General features: G+C 40.8%; 1 protein-coding gene across 2 annotated transcripts in view; it reads left to right on the top strand.

The window, feature by feature from the left end:
* sh3pxd2b (SH3 and PX domains 2B) overlaps window positions 1-20,388 on the top strand; it is a 300,375-nt gene that overhangs the window by 130,464 nt on the left and 149,523 nt on the right. For both annotated transcript variants that reach the window (XM_063053511.1, XM_063053510.1), the window contains exon 4: window positions 14,103-14,179. In XM_063053511.1, the coding sequence (XP_062909581.1) occupies window positions 14,103-14,179 (77 nt within the window). The remainder of the gene's footprint in view (window positions 1-14,102; window positions 14,180-20,388) is intronic.

Below are 20,388 nucleotides of genomic sequence, written 5' to 3'. Positions count from 1 at the left end.
ACGCGTCATCCATGTCAGCACGGGAAGGAGATCAACTCCTCAAGCTTGCAAATGACGGTGGGCTGAAAAGTATGTTTGACATAACATCTCTGCTGGCATTCTGGATCAAAGTCAAGGCTAAATATCCTGAGATAGCCACAAAAGCACTGAAAACGTTGCTTCCATTTCCAACATATCTCTGCAATGAATGCAACGAAAACTAAATTGCGGAATAGACTGGACATAAGGAACCCCCTTCGAGTATCACTGTCTCCCCTCACCCCTCGATGGGACCGTCTCATTGTAGGAAAACAAGCCCGGGGCTCCCACTGATTCAGCAATATTGGTGTGTTGCAATGATTTTATATGTTCATGCAGGGAAAATATGTGCTGTGTGTTTAATATCCAAACGTTACTTAAAATGTTATGATGCAATTGACTTATATAACCATATAACAATTACAGCACGGAAATAGGCGATCTCTGCCCTTCTGGTCCGTGCCGAACGCTACTCTCACCTAGTCCCACCGACCTGCACTCAGCCCATAACCCTCCATTCCTTTCCTGACTATATACCTATCCAATTTTTTCTTTTTAAATGATAATGCTGAACCTGCCTCTACCACTTCTATTGGAAGTTCGTTCAACACTTACTTCAAGCTCCCCTGATAATTGACTTATCACTATATTTATGCGAGGAAAGTATGCGCTGTGTGTTTAATATTAAATACGTTAGATAAACCCTTTTAGAAACGAAATTGAGTGTATTAGCCACTTATCACCTATATAGCGTTCGTGATTAACACCCCCCCGAACAGAATCGCAAAAATAGGATTTGTAGAAAAAAATCGGCACGTACACGTATGCGAAAATCAGGCATGCGCACTGGTGCCCGCGCAAGGCTTCATGGTCATTGTAGTCTTTCTCGGGGTAAACCCAACGTATTTGACTACTACTCGTGTTCGTTGGCAGCTCTACCACCCCCTTCCCCCGGTCAGCCGGTCCGCAAGAATGTTGTCAATATGAAACCGGCCCACAGTGCGAAAAAGGTTGGAGACCCGTGGTATATAGTACAGTCCCATCAGAGTGATGCATCTTTCCTATTTTTGATCTCTATCCAAATTGACCCAGTGAACGAGCCCTCCATTATGTACTCTCTGAGTGTAGCTGTGATACTGTCCCTGATCAGTAGTGCAACTGTCCCAGCCTGCCTTTAACCTACCTCTCTATCTTTTCTAAAGCATCGAAACCCTGGGCAATTAAGTACCCATTCCTAACCCTCTCTCAACCATGTAATGGCCGAGAGCAGGAGTGCAGAGTCCTTGAAACTGAGTACCTAGGTTGTGTTTAGTGATCAGTTCAGTACTATGGTGAATGGTTCAGGAGCCTGATAGTTGAAGGCTAATATCTGTTGCATTGTTGGCTATCTTGAGTTAATGAGAAAATTTCACTTTTGACTACCCTCCTACCAGGTTATCATTAGAAGAACTTATTCCTGTAATATTTAGTGTCAGTGGTTTTATTTAAATTCTAGACTTTTGTCTCTGACCATCCTTGGAACAAATTTTGCGTGTCTATCATCACCCAAAGGATACATTTCTCAGTTGTTGAGATTTATTGGGCTCATTTTTCCTTTCAACTTGTAACTTTTATCTGGGGTAATTTATACTCTTCCTGTCAGCCTAGACCATTCAATTAAAACAGACAGACATGAATATCAGAAAAGTTTAATATATGAAACATTCCCTGAAAATTTGTCATGTGCTGCGGTGGCTCTCAAATCAAAATGTCTTCACAATACTTGAAACAAGGATGAGATTGTTTCAAGTAGGTTAGTTCATCAGCTTTGACTTACACATGATGGCAAAAGTATTTACTGGCAACCACTGTGGCTTACTGTATCTTTAATCTTTAGTCAATAGAAATGTGCTTCTGCCTGCCAGCGTTTCTCGGTTTTGTGAAATAATCTAAAGACCACCACGCTAAACAGAGCCTACTAGTATATTAGTTCCTGGAATATTAGATTTACTTTGCCATATGGTTGACACAACCCTAAAAGGCTTGTTGATGCGTGTCTTTCTTTAATGAAAAGCATGTGAAGAGTACAGCTGAGACTCACAATTTGTGTGTTTTCAACTGTTGGACACTTACAACTTTTTGTTGGATTATACCACTCTTGTAAACTTGTAGTCTTTCTGTTTAGTTTCAGAACTACCTCGGCAGCATGCAAATTTGCTTCAGCTAGTGCTAATGCCACCTTGATCAAAGTGCATCAAATTGACATTTATTCGTGACGCAAATACCAAGCTAAAAACTTAGTTCAGTTTGACAGATTTATTTTACGTTTAACTCCGTAAGCAAAAGTTCGTTATTGTAGTTGAGTTCATATCGTATACCCACTTTATACTTTCTATTTCAAACGAGGAATTGTGCTTGAGGAATATTGTGATTTTTAGCTTGGCTTAAATATGTCAATGTGGCACCAGTTGGCTACCTCTGAAGGGCTGCCAATGCAGTTGAGTCATATTAGCTGTGACACAGAGGTCTGTTCATCCCTGTTGGTTATTTTATTAAACTAAAAATATGAAATTCTTTAAAAAATAAACATTGGAATGAAACATTTCTAAGGTTGTGTGTAAGTCTGCCAATTGGAGTGATTGCTGTGAAAATGCTATATTTTATAGATTCCCCTTGCATTTGTCTTCGAGAGTTTCATTCTGCTCTTTTTTCTGTCCAGAGAGTGCTGGTTCCTGCTCAAATACAGTTCCATGAGTACTGATTTATCTCATGTCCAATGCCAAGGAATTGTCTGTAAGATGTTAGTGGAGACACTGAGTGTTGGTAGCCATTCAGTGGTGGAGAAAAATTGATCTAATCCCAGTTCTTTTCATTCCCCTTACATCCACAAGTGAACTTTCCAGTATGAGTCACTGGCAATCAAAGAAGAGAAGGGATCATTGCTAACTTTTTCCCATTGCTTGCTTCACAGTCCCAGCGATCACTTACATTGTCTGAAGTGCGGCTTCTGCTCGTTCTTAACTGTGAAAACGAATGCCTTAATTAACATTGACTGGAAGCCAGAAATGTCTCAATGAGGTTTTAGAGTTGAGGACAGGAAAATAATTGAAATTGGTTTGATGTTTCTGTAGACATGAGTGTCAGTCGAACACCTTGGAAGCACTTGGCAGGTTAGTCAGCATCTGTGTTGGAAATTTTGGTCAATGTTTCAGGTAAAACCATCTGAGTCATTTTCATGATGCTTTGAAAGAGGTTTAGATTAATTTAGTTAGATCAACTTCTTCAGTTCAGACTTAAAATTACACGTCATAAATATCTCCAAAAAGTGGCAGGAATGTAGATGTTCATTAAGGAGAAGAAGAGGTAACTACGTTGTGTTGTGGATTGATCTCCAAGTACCTCTTAAGGAACCATCTATCACTGTTTCCCTTTGTATCAAGTCCCTCCGAAGCTACTTCTCCTCTCACTGCTGGAGTCCATGCGTTTTGTTATTTTTAGGACATATTCTGGGACCACGAGAGACTTGAACAGTGTTGTGTTTGGACTGAGAAGTAGGAGTTTATTCACCAGGGTCAGTAGTACAAAAGTGTTGAATGCTGGATTGAAATCTAGAAACAGTATTCTGACATAGGTGTCCTTGTTTTCTAGGTGTGTCAGTGCCAGGTGCATGACTCATGCTGTGGCATCTGTCATAGGGTGGTTCTGTCGGTAGGCATATTGATGAGTGTCCAGTGTGGCAGGGATGGAGTTTTTGACGCGTGCCACGATCAGCCGTTCAAACCGCTTAATGATGTTTGATGAAATTGAGCCTTGTTTGACCTTGGTTCAATGAAGAGTGCAGAATGGCTTGTTGGGAACAGTACTGGCCATCTTTGAAATTGAGGTGCCAACCTGGTGAAATTGTAATATAGGGAAACGTTAGTGCTAAACGGTGAAAGTAGTGTGAAGCAGACTGAGCTAAACAAATTCAGAACCAATGTTCAAAGTTTTACCACCCGTAGTTGTGAATGATTGCAGACAATTAAATAACTTCAAGAACATCCAATTCTCAATTGAAAATGTATTCTGTTCTTTTGTTCTTCCAAAATGATCAGCTGCGCATTTTTCTTCATGGGAGTTTTCAGGGCATAGGAGCTGTATGCAAAACTGCTTATATTTCTGACCTCTCCTATTAGCCCTGTATCTCTGTATCTCCCCGTCCTGTAGCTCTTTCACCAATCAACTTCTCAGCTCTTTACTTCATCCCTCCCCCTCCTGGTTTCACCTAGTGTTTCTTCCTCCCTTCCCCTTCTCCCTCCCCCCCCCCACCTTTTAACTCTACTCCTCATCTTGTCTTCTCCAGTCCTGTTGAAGGGTCTTGGCCTGAAACGTCAACTGTACTCTTTTTCATAGATGCTGCCTGGCCTGCTGAGTTCCTCCAGCATTTTGTGTGTGTGTGTGTGTTGCTTGGATTTCAGCATCTGCATACTTTCTCCTGTTTTTAATTGTAGGTTGTTGTTTTATTGTTGCTGTCAACTTCCAGTAATGTGCAAGACAACTGGATTTGTTTTCCTGTGACTCAGCGATAGTGGGGAGCGCCTGTGTCATTGACTGGTTATTCCTCCAGACTGGAGTGACATTTTAAAAAGTGTTACCATTGACTTGTGCCACTGGGATGATGTTTTTAATCATCTCTTTAAGTGATGCACTCAGCTTTTCATCAGAATCTGAGTACTGTGGATGCATAAATAATTTTCTAAACATATGGAGGCCTCTCTTAGTGGGTGAGCACTATTTTATTGTATTAGGGATCATAAGTAACCACATATGCAGAGAGGTAAATGTGTTATAAATTACATAGATTAATCCATGGCCTCCTCTACTGCCACAGTGAGGACACTCTCAGGTTAGAGGAGTATTTTATTTGGGTAGTCTCCAATCTGATGACATGGACATTGATTTCTCCAACTTCCATTAATTTCTCCTCCTCCCTTTCTCTCCTTTTTATTCCCCACTGTGGCTGTCCTTTTACCCCTTCTCTTCTCCTCCCCTGCCTAAAACCCTCTCTGGTGCCTCTCCTCTTTCCCATTCCCACATGGTCCCCACTCTCCTCTACTATCAGTTTTCTTCTTCTTCAGCTCTTTACCCTTTCTACCTATCACCTATCACCTTCCAGCTTGTACTTTTAACACCCCACCTTCTTTTTCTGGCTTTTTCCCCCCTTCCATTCCAGTTCTGATGAAGGGTCACGGCCCAAAACATTACCACTTTAATTCCTCTCCAAACACACTGCCTGATCTGCTGAGTTCCTCCAGCATTTTGTGTGTGTTATTCTTGATTTGAAGCATCTGCAGGAAATTTCATGTTTACAGACTATCGGGGTGATTTTTTTCCCCAAGTTCCACTGTATGTAAGCTGGATAATGTGCATATTGTCTAATAAATTGAAAACTGTGAGAACTTGGAAAACTTTTTGTGGAGTTAGCTAATTAAAGTTATATTTGGCATTTGTATATAAGTTTCAGGCAAACCATTGCATAAATTTTAAATTCTGTATGGACATGCAGTTTTGTATAAAGACCTCTGTTCTATACTGAGCTAGAATTACTCCATTGACATGAAATAAATATAACTTAAGATACTTACTATCCTAAATATCATTATCATCATCATCAGATGCCATGCCCAGTTTGAGCTTTGACTACCATGGCCCACACACTCCTGTTTTGGGTCAAGTGGATCTATTCATTGGTATTCATTTCCAGTTCTCTGGCCGCTGTCTCCATCATCATTTGTCTTTGCCTTCCTCTTGTTTTCTTCCCTTCAATCTTTCCCATAATTACCGAGCATTCTAACTCATCTTTCCTAATCACATGTCCAATGAAGTTACGTTGCCTTTTCACGATCTCATACATTATTTCTCTTTTTGTGTTTGCTCTGTTCATGACATCCTCGTTGGATATTTGTTTCATGCATGATATTCTTTGCATCCTCCTCAAAAACCACATCTCTGCTGCTACAATTCGTTTCCTCATGTTACTAGATATTGTCCAACATTCTGAGCTGTATAACATAACTGGATAAATGTAACATTTCAGTACTCTGAGGCGAGTTGTCATGCCTGGTTAAGTATTGGTCAGTATATCCTTCATTCTCGTAAAGGTGTCTTTTGCCATCCCTATTTTTCATTTCATGTCCAAGTCGCACCTCCATCTGATGTCAAGTCAAGTCACATTTTATTGTCATTTCGACCGTAACTGCTGGTACAGTACACAGTAAAAACAAGACAACTTTTTTCAGGACCATGGTGCTACATGAACAATACAAAAACTGCACTGAACTACTTTAAAAAAAAACGCAAAACTACAGTAGACTACATACCTACCCAGGACTGCATAAAGTGCACAAAACAGTGCAGGCATTACAATAAATAATAAACAAGACAATATGCACAGTAGAGGGCAGTAGGTTGGTGTCAGTCCAGGCTCTGGGTGTTGAGGAGTCTGATGGCTTGGGGGGAGAAACTGTTACATAGTCTGGTCGTGAAAGCTCGAATACAGGTACTTCGGTGTCTGTTGCTGGATGGCAGGAGGGAGAAGAGTTTGTATGAGGGGTGCATGGGGTCCTTCACAATGATGTTGGCTTTACGGGTGCAGCATGTGGTGTAAATTTCTGTAATGGCGGGAAGAGAGACCCCGATGATTTTCTCAGCTGACCTCATTTTCCACCTCAAAACTAGCGTAGAAGCTATTCAACACATCTGGGAGGGAGGCATCACTAGCACAGGCAGGTGATATTGTCTTGTAGTTGGTGATGTCCTGAATGCCCTTCCACATGCGCTGCGTGTCGCCGCTATCCTGGAAGTGGTTGTGGGTTCGCTGGGTGTGTGCATGCTTTGCCTCGCTGATGGCCCGGGACAGTTTGGTTCTCGCTGTTGTTAGGGCTGCCTTGTCGCCTGCTCTGAAGGCGGAGTCACGGGTCCTCAGCAGTGCATGCTCCTTCTTGGTCAACCATGGCTTTTGGTTAGCGCGTGTAGTGATGGTCTTGGCCACAGTGACATCATCAATGCACTTGCTGATGTGGCTAGTCACTGATGCCATGTACTCCTCTAAGTTGGTAGAGGAGCCAGTTTCCTAAGCGCAAAAGTTCTGTACTTGTTTTATGTCTTCCCCATTTATTCTCAGCCTGCAGATAGGATTCTCCTTCTTTTTGGATATCACCGTACATTCTGTCTTTTTGTAATTGATAGGTAGGCCCGTTTTTGCACTTTCTTCAGCAATTATTTCAATTAAGTTTTGTAGTTCTTCTTCCGTACTTGCAATTAACACAGTGTCGCCTGCATATCTGAAATTATTGATGTTTTCACCGCCAACTTTGATTTCCAAGATGTCTCTTATTTTTTTTAATATTGTTTCACTGTACACATTAAATAAATCAGGGGAGAAAACACACCCTTGTCTAACGCCTCTCTTGATTTTCGTAAACTGACTCACTTTTCCATCTATTCTTACAGCGGCAGTTGGTTCCCAGTATGGATTTCTGATTAGGCAGAGGTCTTTTGAATCTAGATCTAGAGTTTTCTATAATATTTCAAATAACTTATTGTGCTTCACTTTATCAAATGCTTTTGTGTAGTCGATAAATAAACAGATCCTTCTGTACTTGAATAGCTCATTCTGATAGTATCCTTAACATCAATATTGTGTTTCTTGTACCTTTGTCTTTCACAAAACCACATTGTTCTTTGCCTATTTCAGCTTGTATCTTACTTTTAGCTCTTATCATCAAAATTCTTAGAAGTATCTTGGTGATATGAGTCATTAAACTTATGTCCTATGTAATTCACATTCTATTGCTCCAGCTTTCTTAGGAAGAGTGATAAATACGGATTTTTTTCATCTCTTCTGTTATATTAGCCTAAATATACTGTGCATAAATATCCAGTAGCTACTTACTGCCTTATCAAGATTTAGAAATGTTAGGATGAGAAAATCATGCCGATAGCTCTAATCAGTATCAGGTATTCTCAGAACAACAGGAGTTTCTCTTTTGAGAATAATCTTCAAAAGTCTTTTCCTTGCTAGCAATTTGTTTTTGAAGTATATCATTCATTTGAGCTGGGAATTGCTTCCAGAACATGAATAAAAAGGAATGAAAGATATACTTCAAAAAACGAGCTGGAGATTATTTGCAAGTTCAGAATTTATTGTATCTCCCCCATTGCTCTTAAGATGATGTCGAGCTGCCGCTTGAACAGCAGTCCTTCCCATGGTGCAGTTGGGTCAGAAAATCAGGATGATGAAGGTCCGGTAGTATAATTCCAAGTATTGGAGGGGAACCTGCAATTGCAGGTGTTCCCATGGACCTGCTGCTCGTCCTTGGTGGTAGAGGTCATGAATTTGGGGCTGCTGCCAGAATAACCCAGTGCAAATAATTGTAAATGGTACACGGCTGTCGCAATGCTGAAGGGAATGGGTGCTTAGGTTGTTCAATAGGTTGTCAGTCAAGCAAGCCTCTTTGTTCTGGATGGTGTCAAAGGTGTTGAGTATTATTTGAGCTGCACTCAACCAGTGCAGTGGAGAATATTCTATCACACTCTTGATTTGTACTTTGTGTATGGCAAAAGGATGTGAGTCACATGACACAAGATGCCTAACCTTTGACCTACACTTGCAATTGCCACATTTTTGTGGATCATGTATTGTGTTTCTGGTCAGTGGTCAACCCCAAGCCCGACTCCCTCCTCACACCAGATGATAACAGTGGAGGTATTATGTATTAATATTTTCCTTTTTGTAATGTGTTATCCTTATGGTCTTGCTGAATGAAATGAGTACTGTATCATGAATTGTTTCTACAGAATGGGGCATGGAATCAATGTACATGGACAAGGATGGTAAAGTAGCTTAAAAAAGATTAAGATTAAAGTCTGTCACGAAACTTGTGGCCCATCAGGCCGGTGCTTATGCCAGTTTCTGTGGCATTCTCAGCTGGGTTGACTGGACCATTGCGTGGTTAAGTGCCTTGCTCAAGGACACACATGCTGCCTCGGCCGAGGCTCGAACCCACGACCTTCAGGTCGCTACTCCAACGCCCTAGCCACAGAGCTTAAAAAAGAAGAATTATGATATTGAATGGTGATTTCTTCAAAAGAATTGGAATCAAATTGTCAACATGTCTGCTATGATATGGAGCTAAATTTTCACCTAGATCCCTGGCAAAATGAGTTCAATTTCTAAGCAAAGTTGAAAGTTCAAAGTAACTTTATTTTCAAGGTACATATATGTCACCATATACTACCTTGGGATTCATTGTCTTGCAGGCATTCACAGTAAATACAAAGAAACAGAATAGAATCAATAAAAAACTGCACACAAAGACGGACAAACATCCAATGTGCGAAAAAAGCACACACAAAATGCTGGAGAAACTCAGAAAGTTAGCCAGTGTCTATGGAAACAAATAAACAGTCAACGTTTCGGGCCGAGACCCGTCTTCAGAACTGAGAAGGAAAGAGGAAGAAGCCAGAATAAAAAGGTGGGGGAGAAAAAGGAGGCTAGCTGGAAGGTGGTAAGTGAATGGTCAAGGGCTGGAGAAGAAGGAATCTGATTGGAGAAGAGAGTGGACCATAGCAGAAAGGGAAGGAGGGGAGGACCCAGGGGGTAATGATAGGCAGGTGAGAAGAGATAAAAGGCCAGAATGAAAGTCCTTTGTAATTTCATCTTGTTCCTCATAATTTATTTTGCCTTTCAACATACTGCCATGTCTTCCACTATAAACACGAACATTTGGGTATGCACAAGGTTTCTGAGAATGTGTTGGCTGTAATTAAGTTTAATATTTTGTAAGCCAGTTAGCAAATTTTACTCTTTTTAAACTGGTCTCAAAAGATATCAGGGTCACACTACTTCTTGCTTGAACGTAATTCTCCAGTAGTAGTAAGGAAGGAAAAAGTGGCAACAAAATGAGGCTGAGGCTACGTCCACACTAGACCGGATAATTTTGAAAACGCCGGTTTCGAATGAAAATGACAGGCGTCCACACTAGGCGTTTTTCAAAATATCTGTGTCCACATTTAAACGAATATTTGGGCAAATCTACTCCTACTGGGCATGCGCAAACACATCTACAGAAAACAAGTGAAGAGGAAACGGTGCAATATTTACGTTTCCGTGGTGGCGTTGTGCTATTTCCATTGGTCAAAAACTAGAGTACCAACAACAGCGAAAGAAAGTTTTCAACAATGTTTTTGAGGAATACAAAGAAAACCTCCGCTGGAAAAAGCAGACCGGACTTCTTCGTTTAGACAGAGAATGAAGTCGAACTGTTTCTGCGAGTTACAAACGACTACAAAGTCAGCAAAGCAGTGGAGAACGTGGGGATGTTTAACTCCAAACAAGCTATTAACGAAGACAATAAAGTAAACAACACACGCATGAAGCCGTCCTCTACCCAAGATCAACAAGAGAGTGGAATCTTCTGCTGCCAGACCTGCACAGTATTTCTGACATTAATATTTTTAGAGATAGACTCAATCAAATCAATTTAGGCGATCTAGTCAAAAAAGCTCACATTACAATTTAACTCTCACACCGTTTACACCAACTGTGCGTTATAACAGCCGTCTGGCAGTGCTTGCGCAGTACCAAGCAGAAGTAGAGAAAGCATTGTTGTTTTGGTGTTGTCCTGACAGCGTTTTTAAATATCTCCATTTACCCGGGAGGCGGGCTGAGAAGATGGCGCGCCTGCGTCTGCGTGTGCGCAGCCCTCCGGTGAAAAATGATATCGTATCTGTTAAATAGGGGCCGTGGACAATTCTGATTTGATGGAAAATGGACGTGAAAGCACAGGGAAACATCTGGAGAAATTTCTGAAACGCCTGTAAGCTGCTGTCGTTACTGTGTGGTCGGAAATCTTTCGGAGAGTAGGCCTCAAAATCCCCGGCCTTGCCTGCTTTTGGCCACCGGGAAGGAGGTTGAATCGTTCGGACAGAGATGGCGCTCAGTACCTGGTGTCGGACAGCTGATCAGAGCTCAAAGTTTTCGGATGACTCAGAGTCGGATTGTGGTTGGCATGGCAGGGAGAGTTTTTCTTCCTTCTCCCATCTGCGTGAGATGTGGGAGATTTGAGAAACTTTGAACTTTACTGTGCTCATGGACTTCTTCATCAAGTTATGGTATTGTTACACTGTTTGTAACTATATGTTATAATTATGTGGTTTTGTCAGTTTTTTCAGTCTTGGTTTGTCCTGTGTTTTGTGATATCACACCGGAGGAAATAATGTATCATTTCTTAATGCATGCATTACTAAATGACAATAAAAGAGGACTACGTGTCTTCATAATCATCATACCCTGTCCCCACTACAACGCACAACAATCGTTTTCAAATTTACACACTCTGAGAGTGGTTTAGAAAAGCTCCATTTTCGGGGGATGAAAACACCGTTTCAATGTGGACGGAGGGTCAAAACGAAGAGAAAAAGCTTTGTTTTCAAAATTATCCGGCATGGTGTGGACGTAGCCTAAGTTCAGGATTCTCAATCATTCTATTGTGCATTGAATAGGAGAGAGAGTCTATGCACAATGCTGGCGAAAGTGCAATTAGCTCTATTCATTCAGACATAATCGTTGATTAGAGGGAATTAATAGTATTAGATTGGTTGGATAGGTGGGTGGGTGAATTCTTTCCAGCCATGAATTTCAGGTGTTGTCAGTTTAGAGTGTATAAACTGGCTAGTTGGTGACTGAATTTGCTAATCATGGAGAATCAGCTTGGAGTAACTTCCTTCGTCACTTGAGTGATTGCACAACTAATCAAAGAAAACAAAGCTCTCAGACGATACTACACATCTAATCAAGGCTAGTGGTGAACACCCAGATAATTGACAGACAAGGGCTGGTAAACACCTGAACACTGATCAGGAGTGGAAGAGCTCAAGTCAAGTTTATTGTTTTTTAACTCTATGCATGTATACCAGACCAGGGTGTAAAGCACAGTAGTAAAGTGTGCTCAACCAAATATTTTGCATGCGTTCTGCTCAAACTGCTGCTTAAGGGCTCCATAATTATGGATACTTGTTAATTTATATTATGCATCTTAACGTGATTTACACATGGAAGAGGGAATTGAAGCAGACAACAGCCTCCCCGAAGTCTTGAAATTGTGGTAAAACTGTAACCCAGCGATATGGAGAACTGCTTAAGAAAATCCTGTCCAGGATCTATTGTGAGTTATTACTGCTACTAATTACAACTGATACCTAGAAACCAATAACATTACTTGGCTCTAGACCACTCTGTTGTCTTCAATGAAACACGGATTGCAGTCACTGAGCAATGCAGCATGGAAGCAGGGCTTTCAGCCCAGTGTCTGTGCTGGTGATCAACTATCTATATCTAGCAACACCATGAGCCAAAGTGCCTGTTCCTGTGCTGTTCTGCTTTATGTTCTATTAATCCTATTTTCCAGAACTTCACCAGTCATTGCTTGGAATTCTACTGTGAATTTTTCTTGTATGCTGTGAGAGTATTTCCCTCCATCATCCCTCTGTAAATGCCTGCAACAAAAATGAATCTCAAGTCAGGAAATGTATACTTTGATAATAAACTTAATTTGAATGTTGAACTCAGGCAACACCTTTCAAATTACAGCCTCCTTTGGCTGCAGGTGTTCTTCCCCAAGTCTCCTCTAAATCTCTGATTATAGCCATCGCTGATAAGCTGCAGAGTCACACAAACTTACTTGCCTATTACTCTAATAATGTATACCTGTCAGGTTATATGCTCAGCTCCCAAGCCTATCCAATTCAAGTTGTTTTCATGATTGGTACCCAAGGTATAAATGGCCTGAACATTAGCTTTTTGCTGCAGCAGCACAGTACATTATCCTAGTCCAACACAGTTTTTGCTCACAAATGAAATACTTCACTGAGACAACATACTAGTGAATCTCCTTTTACCCTCTCCAATGGCATCACAACTTTCTTACAGAGAAGTGAACAGAACTGTCCACCATAATCTAGCTGTAGCCTGACATCTTACACAGTTGTAGCACAGCCTTCCTTCTTTTCTTCTCTGCATGCCCTCTTAATTAATTTATCTTCATTCCAATTGCTGTTGCCTTTGGGGATCCCTGGATATGGACATCAAGGCTGCTTTGTCCCTCGGTTCCACTTCGAGTCCAACTGTGTATATTCTGTCTTTATTAGCTCTCCCAAAATGCGTCAGCTCACATTTTTCAGGGTATTACCATTTCCTTGCCCATTCAATCAACTTAAGCCATAGACTGCCAACAGCATGACTAATATTTGTGTCATCTGCAAATTTACTCATCATTCATATTCAATGGTATGATGGAGAGCAAGTGACAGTAGTTTCCTCCGATGTAACAAAGCAGAATGTTAAAGAAAAATAGATTTTGTAGCTCTCTTACTTTCTGACAACATTTATCTGGAGGTGCTTAGCCATAAGCAGTGAATTAATTGTCCTTTTCAGATAATTTTCTTATCCATAGATAGAAGAGAAAATGGCCATATGTACATCTTCAACATATTCTCTAATGGTATCTGTGTATCTATGTATAAAAGACATGGAACATTCAAAATGAATTAAATAGCTTGTCTGCATGACCTCATGTTTTATTCGTTGAAGTTGTTGGTTTGCAGATGCTTTCTGATTTACCACTTCTTTGCAACTGCCTTGCAGGAGGGTAAGTGGGCTCTTTAATGAGTATTTGCTACAAATATCTTTGTATTGAGTAGTTGGCCTTTTGAAAATATGGAGTCATTGAGCTATACGGCATGGCAGCAGGCCATTCAGCCCATGCTAACCCATCATTTGCTGGCTATCCATTAAACAATGAAATTATTTGTTCAGGCCAATGATGTGTTCCTAGCAAATAATTTAAAGCAGGGATGGACAAGTAGTTGAATATGTTTTGCATGACTGGATCAGTATGCAGTTCTTCCCAATGTAAACACGAAATAATTTAAACATATGACAGCTTAAGTGAAGTATGTTGATGCAAAGAATGGGGTTTCTTTGCTCCTAACGTTCAGGATCTGACTAAGAGCTGCTTATGTGTGTATGCCATTTGCTGAAGTGCTGCTGTCTGTTGACATTGCAGGTAAAATCCTCTTCCGGCGAAGTCACATCAGGGATGTTGCAGTAAAGCGGCTGAAGCCCATAGATGAATACTGCAGGGTAAGTAACAGACAACCTCTGGAGGAAAAAAACAGAAGATCTTGAGTTCATTTCTTTTTTTCCCCATCTTTGTTTGGGACAGGAGTTTGTTTATGTAGTCAGACTAGAGTTGAGGTGTAGTAGGTAGCAGACAGGAAAGTGCAATGGTAAAGTTCTGTCCAAAATCATAGATGTGCCAAGTCTGTCCCAAAAATACACAAATGTACTCATATATTCAGTTACTTCCATTAAAAACTAATTTAATAAATATCAATGCGGTTTTGTTTCTGGATGTGAAGGAAGAATAAGTTTATTCTGCAACTGCTTGTCCTATCTGCATATCATGGAATTTAATTTTCCTCTGTTTTAGGATGCAAATGCTAATTTATGAAAACATTTAAGATTTATACTCTAAATGCCAATTCAAGTTATCTGAATTACTTGGACAGCAGCAGTGAAGGGATTTTTTGCAAGAATTGTTACTCAAATCTGCCACCTCAGAATCAGAACCAGGTTTAATATCACTGGCATATGTTGTGAAACTTGTTTGGTGGCAGCAGTACATTGCAATACACAATAATTTTTAAAAACTGTAAATGACAGTAAGTATATATATATAAATTAAACAAGCAGTGCACAAAAAGTGAGAGGAAAAAACAGTGAGGTAGTGTTCATGGGTTCATTGTCCATTCAGAAATATGATGGCAGAGGCGAAGAAGCTGTTCCTGAAACATTGAGTCTGTGTCTTCAGGCTCCTGTACCTCCTCCTTGATATTAGCAATGAGAAGAAGGCATGTCCAGGGTGTTGGGGGATCTTTAGTGATGGATGCTGTCTTTTGAAGGTGTCCTTGATTAGATTAGATTACAAACGTTGTAGGTTAGATTCAACTTTATTGTCATTGTGCCGAGTACAGATACAAAGCCAATGAAATGCATTTAGCATCTGACCAGAAATGCAAAGGATAGTGTTATTTACAAAATAACTGCGAATAAAAAAAGTGCTACAGCACACAAATATAAAAGTACTGAGACAGTCCAATATGGGTCCAATACTGCTTCGCGCTGTGATGAGAGGTTCAGCAGTGTCACAGCCTTAGGGAAGAAGCTCTTCCTGTGCCTGCTGGTGCAGGAGCGGAGGCTCCTGTAGCACCTGCTGGATGGGAGGAGAGTAAAAAGTCCATTGTTAGGGTGAGATGCATCCCTGATAATGCTTTTCACCCTGCCCAGGCAGTGTTTATGGTAGATGTTCTCAATGGTGGGCAATTGGGTGCTGATAATTGGGTGGGGGGGGGGCTATAGCATGGGTACCATGATGGAGCAGGTTGAGTTTACAATTTTCTGCAGCTTTTGCAGTTCCTGTGCAATGGCCTCTCCTTACTAGATGGTAATACAACCAGTTAGAATGTCGTCCGGTGCATATGGATAAAAAATACACTTGATTAAACATGTTTAATCCATGGGCAAGAAATAAAGAAGTATCATGAAACTAATCAACCTGAATGCTGCATTGAACACAATATTCTCCAGTGCCTCTCCTTTGGCATTCAACTTGATGTGACTTCTCTCTGGTTCTTTTCTTTATTTGTCCAATCACAACCAGGGCAATTACAAACACTGCTCTCCGTTCTCGTGCCGTCTGTCCTTAGTTCTCATTTGTATGCTTCTGCCAATGTTATCCCAGATACCATTGTCATGTTTCACAGACTGGTGTCACATATCTCTCACCATTGTCTTTCTTCACCCTTGAGTAGTCACATTGCTTGTTTAACAACCTGCATAAGCTAAATATTGGGAAGTTCAAAGCCTTTATTTATATGCTCTGTCATCTGTGGCCTACTGACTTCATTCTTCTCTTTAAAGACTTGACAATCCAGGAACTTGACATCTTTTTTTAATACTGAGTCAAGCTCTTGAACACATTTTTACCTGATCACTAAGGCTGACATCATCTTCATTTATTTTGTGTGTCCCTGATCCAACCATAGCTCATCTACTGCAGAAACCTTCACCCATCCTTTTGTTACCTTTGAACTCTCCTTGTTTTTGGATTCTTTTTCAAAGTTCAAACTTCAAATAAATCGAAGTACATGTACGTCACCATATACAACCCTGAGTACAGTTGCTATAACTACAGAGCAGGTTCTTAGGTAGCTGTATGGTCTGAAGATAGTTAAGTCACCTGGACAAGATGGACTATAACCCCAGTGAAAGAGGTGGCTGCGGAGACTGTGGAGGCATTAGTAATGATTGTAGAAGAATCACTTGATGCTGGCATGGTTCCAGAGGAATGGAAAATTACAAACGTCACTCCACTCTTTAAGAAGGGAGAGAGGCAGAGAAAGGACCTCAGTAGTTTGGAAGATGTTTCAGTCGATTGCTAAGGATGTGGTTTTGGAGTACTTGGAGGTACATGATAAAACAGGCTAAGTCAGCATGGTTTCCCTAAGGGAAAAGCTTGCTCGACAAATCTCTTAGAATTCCTTGAGGGAACTAACAAGCAGGATAGACAAAGGAAAATCAGTGAGTGTCGTGTACTTGACTTTTCAAAAGACTTTTGATAAGGTGCCTCACATAAGGCTGCTGAGCCAGGTAAGAGCCCATGGTATTACATATGGTTAAGATGGTTTCATTTTAATATCAGAGAATGTATACAGTGTACAACCTGAAATTCTTACTCTTTGCAACATCCATGAAAAACAAAAAAGAACCCCAAAGAATGAATGACAGAAATCAGAATCAGGTTTATTATCACTGTAATGTGACGTGAAATTTGTTAACTTGCTAGCAGCAGTTCAATGCAATACATAATATAGAAGAAAAAATAATAATAAATACGTAAATCTTATTCTGTATACTTTATACAGTATATGTATATTGAATAGATAAAAAATTGGGCAAAAATAGAAATACTGTATATTTTTAAAAAAGGGGAAGTAAGTGAGATAGTGTCCAAGGGTTCAATGTCCATTTAGGAATTGGATGGCAGAGGGGAAGAAGCTGTTCCTGAATCACTGAGTGTGTGCCTTCAGGCTTCTGTATCTCCTACCTGATGGTAACAGTGAGAAAAGAGCATGCCCTGGGTGCTAGAGGTCCTTAGTAATGGGCTCCACCTTTCTGAGACACCACTCCTTGAAGATATCCTGGGTACTTTGTAGGCTAGTACCCAAGATGAAGCCGACTAAATTTACGACCCTCTGCAGCTTCTTTTGGTCTTGTGCAGTAGCTCTCCCCCCACCCCCCATACCTTGACACCCAGGAACTTGAAACTGCTCACTCTAACTCTCTCCACTTCTGATCCCTCCATATGGATTGGTATGTGTTCCTTCATCTTACCCTTCCGGAAATCCACAATCAGCCCTTTCGTCTTACTGACGTTGAGTGCCAGGTTGTTGCTGCAGCACTACTGCATTAGTTGGTATATCTCACTCCTGTACGCCCTCTTGTCACCACCTGAGTTTCTACTAACAATGGTTGTATCGTTTTGCAAATTTATAGATGGTATTTGAGCTGTGCCCAGCCACGTATTAGAACCCAAAGCCCCCTCTACCTCTCCCATGCACAAGCAGTGGCATAGCATCAACTTCCCCCTCCCCCCCAACCCATTTCAGCAGAAAGCATCGGTGCCCACTGCCCACCACTCGCCAAGAAAGAGCAAGAGAAACCAGGATCTGCAGAAAGAAAGAACTATCATTTACCCGACAGTTCGACATGCCATAGGCGCTCTCACTCTCTCTCTCTCACTAACAAGGGACAGAGAGGTTTCACAGCGAAAGGGGAGACTGACAAATAGTTACTGTTATGGTGTTACAATCTGCTGTGTCGCTTTTTATTCCGACTTGAGAATTGGCAGCAAACTCTGCCCACCATCGAAAGAGAGAGAGGGAGCGATTGCTCAGGCAGAGACCTCGCTCAGGTGCATCTGCCGTCATAAAATTTGGTGTTCCGTCACCCACACACCTGAACTGGGGACAGCGGCATGGAATTGGTTGGAATGGATGTGGAGAAGTTGTTTCCAATCTTGGGGGAGTCCAGAGGGCACAACCACAGAATAGAGGAGTGTCAATTTAGAATGAAAATGAGGAGGAACTTCTTTGTCAGAGAGTGATATATCTGTGGAATTCGTTGCCACCCGCAGCTGTGGAGGCCAGGTCATTGAGTGTATTTAAGGTAGAGGTTGATACATTTGTGATAAGTCTGGGTGTGAAAGGTTATGGGGAGAAGGCAGGAGAATGGGGTTGAGAGGGAAATGGAACAGCCGTGATCAAATGATGGAGCAGATCCGATGGGCTGAATGGCCTAATGTGCTCCAGTGTCGTCTGGTCTTAATGATGGATGCCACCTTCTTGAGGTACTGCCTTTTGAAGATACCCTCAATGATGGGAAGGCATGTTCATGATGGAGCTGGCCAAAAACCCTGTGCAGCCTTTTCTAATCCTGTACATAGGTGCCTCCACACCAGCCAGAATGCTCTGCACGGTGCATCTATAGAACTGAGGTTACATACCAAATCTCCTCAAACTCCGAATGAAATATAGCTGCTGGTGAACCTTCTTCATAATTGCATCAATATGTTGGGCATCAATATGCAATCCTTCAATTGCATCGATATGAAGGATAAATCTTCAGAGATGTTGACACCCAGGAAGTTGAAGATGCTCACCTTGCTGATGACTGATATACATTCTCCTGACACCCACAATCATTTCCTTGGTCTCATTGATGTTGACTGCAAGGTGTTGTTGTCACGCTTGAGCAGCAGAACTTTTATCTCTCAATATTTGATGTCATACTTTCTCAATTAAATTGCATAGAGAATAATGTTAGTTCATATAAACTGCAAACTAACTGAACAAATTAATGTTCTCAATCTGTTGACACTTGGTCATCCCAAATGCTAAATAGTGTAAATATTGAAGCTGCCTTCAGGTAAAATGATTCCATATTCGTGTTTGTGGAAGCTGAACAATGTTGTATTTTAGGTTTTATCAGTATGTCATGTTATAGCCTGCATTTTCGAACAAACTTGTATGGCAAATTAGGAAGGACTGCTGAAGCCTGTTAAAATATGAGTATAATTGATATTTAGTAAGCTATCAAAGAGGAACATAAATAAACGCTCAAAAATATGAGATTTGGCAGCCAGTGTTCAGTGATAGGACTTGTCTCAACATTTTCTGATTGTTATTGTCAGGAGGAATGCTATAAATCTCAGAATTCTATTGCCTTGTGTAACTCATTTACTATATTTTGTCATGAGCGATTTAATGCACAGATAAGCACTTCCAGCAATTTGTTGTGGCTCTTCAGTGTTGATAACATGCATGTGCATGGGACTGTTGTTAAATGGTATACATTGTGTTTTGAATCCACTTGTGCAAAATTCTTTCAAGTACTGAGTGCACGAAATTCTCCCTATAACTTACGAAAGATGAGTAAAATAAATAGATGAAAATGTAATAAAGAACAGCCTCATGGGGTGATTGCAGACGTGACACGCGTTGTGAATATAGTCAAAGTGTTTTTTTCCATGCTGTTGTATCTTGTACTGCATCCTGGTGGATCTTTGATTTGAAGGATCCAAGCAAGTAACCTGGCCAGTATTTCCTGAATGCGAGGCTCTTGTGAGCAGGGCTTAATGAGAGAGTTAATGGTGGTAGAAGTAGGCAAATATTACTCGTCTAATGTGGAGGAGTTCAAAAATTCTATCTTCTTTCAGGAGACTTTCCTTTGAGTAGTGTTCTAGTTGATCGCTCCCTTCCTCACCCAACTCTTTTTCTGAAAGTTATGATCACCTGTTGTTATTATCATAGCAACTGCCTGCGAATACTCTGATCCAGCTAATCTCAAATGTTACCAAGCCAGTCTTCATCCGATCAATCCCTTCCCATAACCACATCTCTTTATAATCTTCCAGATAAACAGGAACTGGAGTAAACCACTCAAGCTCTCAGATCAACTTAACCATTGCATTAGGTTGTTGGTATTCTGTATTCAAACTTTGACCTTCCTTTGCTCTATATCACTTGATCCCCTTGTATAACAAAAGTATGCAGATAGTTTTGAATGTTATCAGCACCAAACATTTTAAGTGAGGACTAGTATTATTCATAAAGCTGAGGCAAATTAATACGGTTGTTGCTTAAAGTAGCAGTGGAGAAAAGTTGAACGAAAGAATATTGAGAAATTAAGGAAGGAGAAAACAAAAATAGAATTTGTGCTTTTGGATATTT

This window comes from Mobula hypostoma, chromosome 7, assembly GCF_963921235.1.
Source record: "Mobula hypostoma chromosome 7, sMobHyp1.1, whole genome shotgun sequence".
Taxonomy (NCBI): domain Eukaryota; kingdom Metazoa; phylum Chordata; class Chondrichthyes; order Myliobatiformes; family Myliobatidae; genus Mobula; species Mobula hypostoma.
Note: the sequence above shows the minus strand (reverse complement) of the source record. Positions and strands in the feature narration are given on the sequence as shown.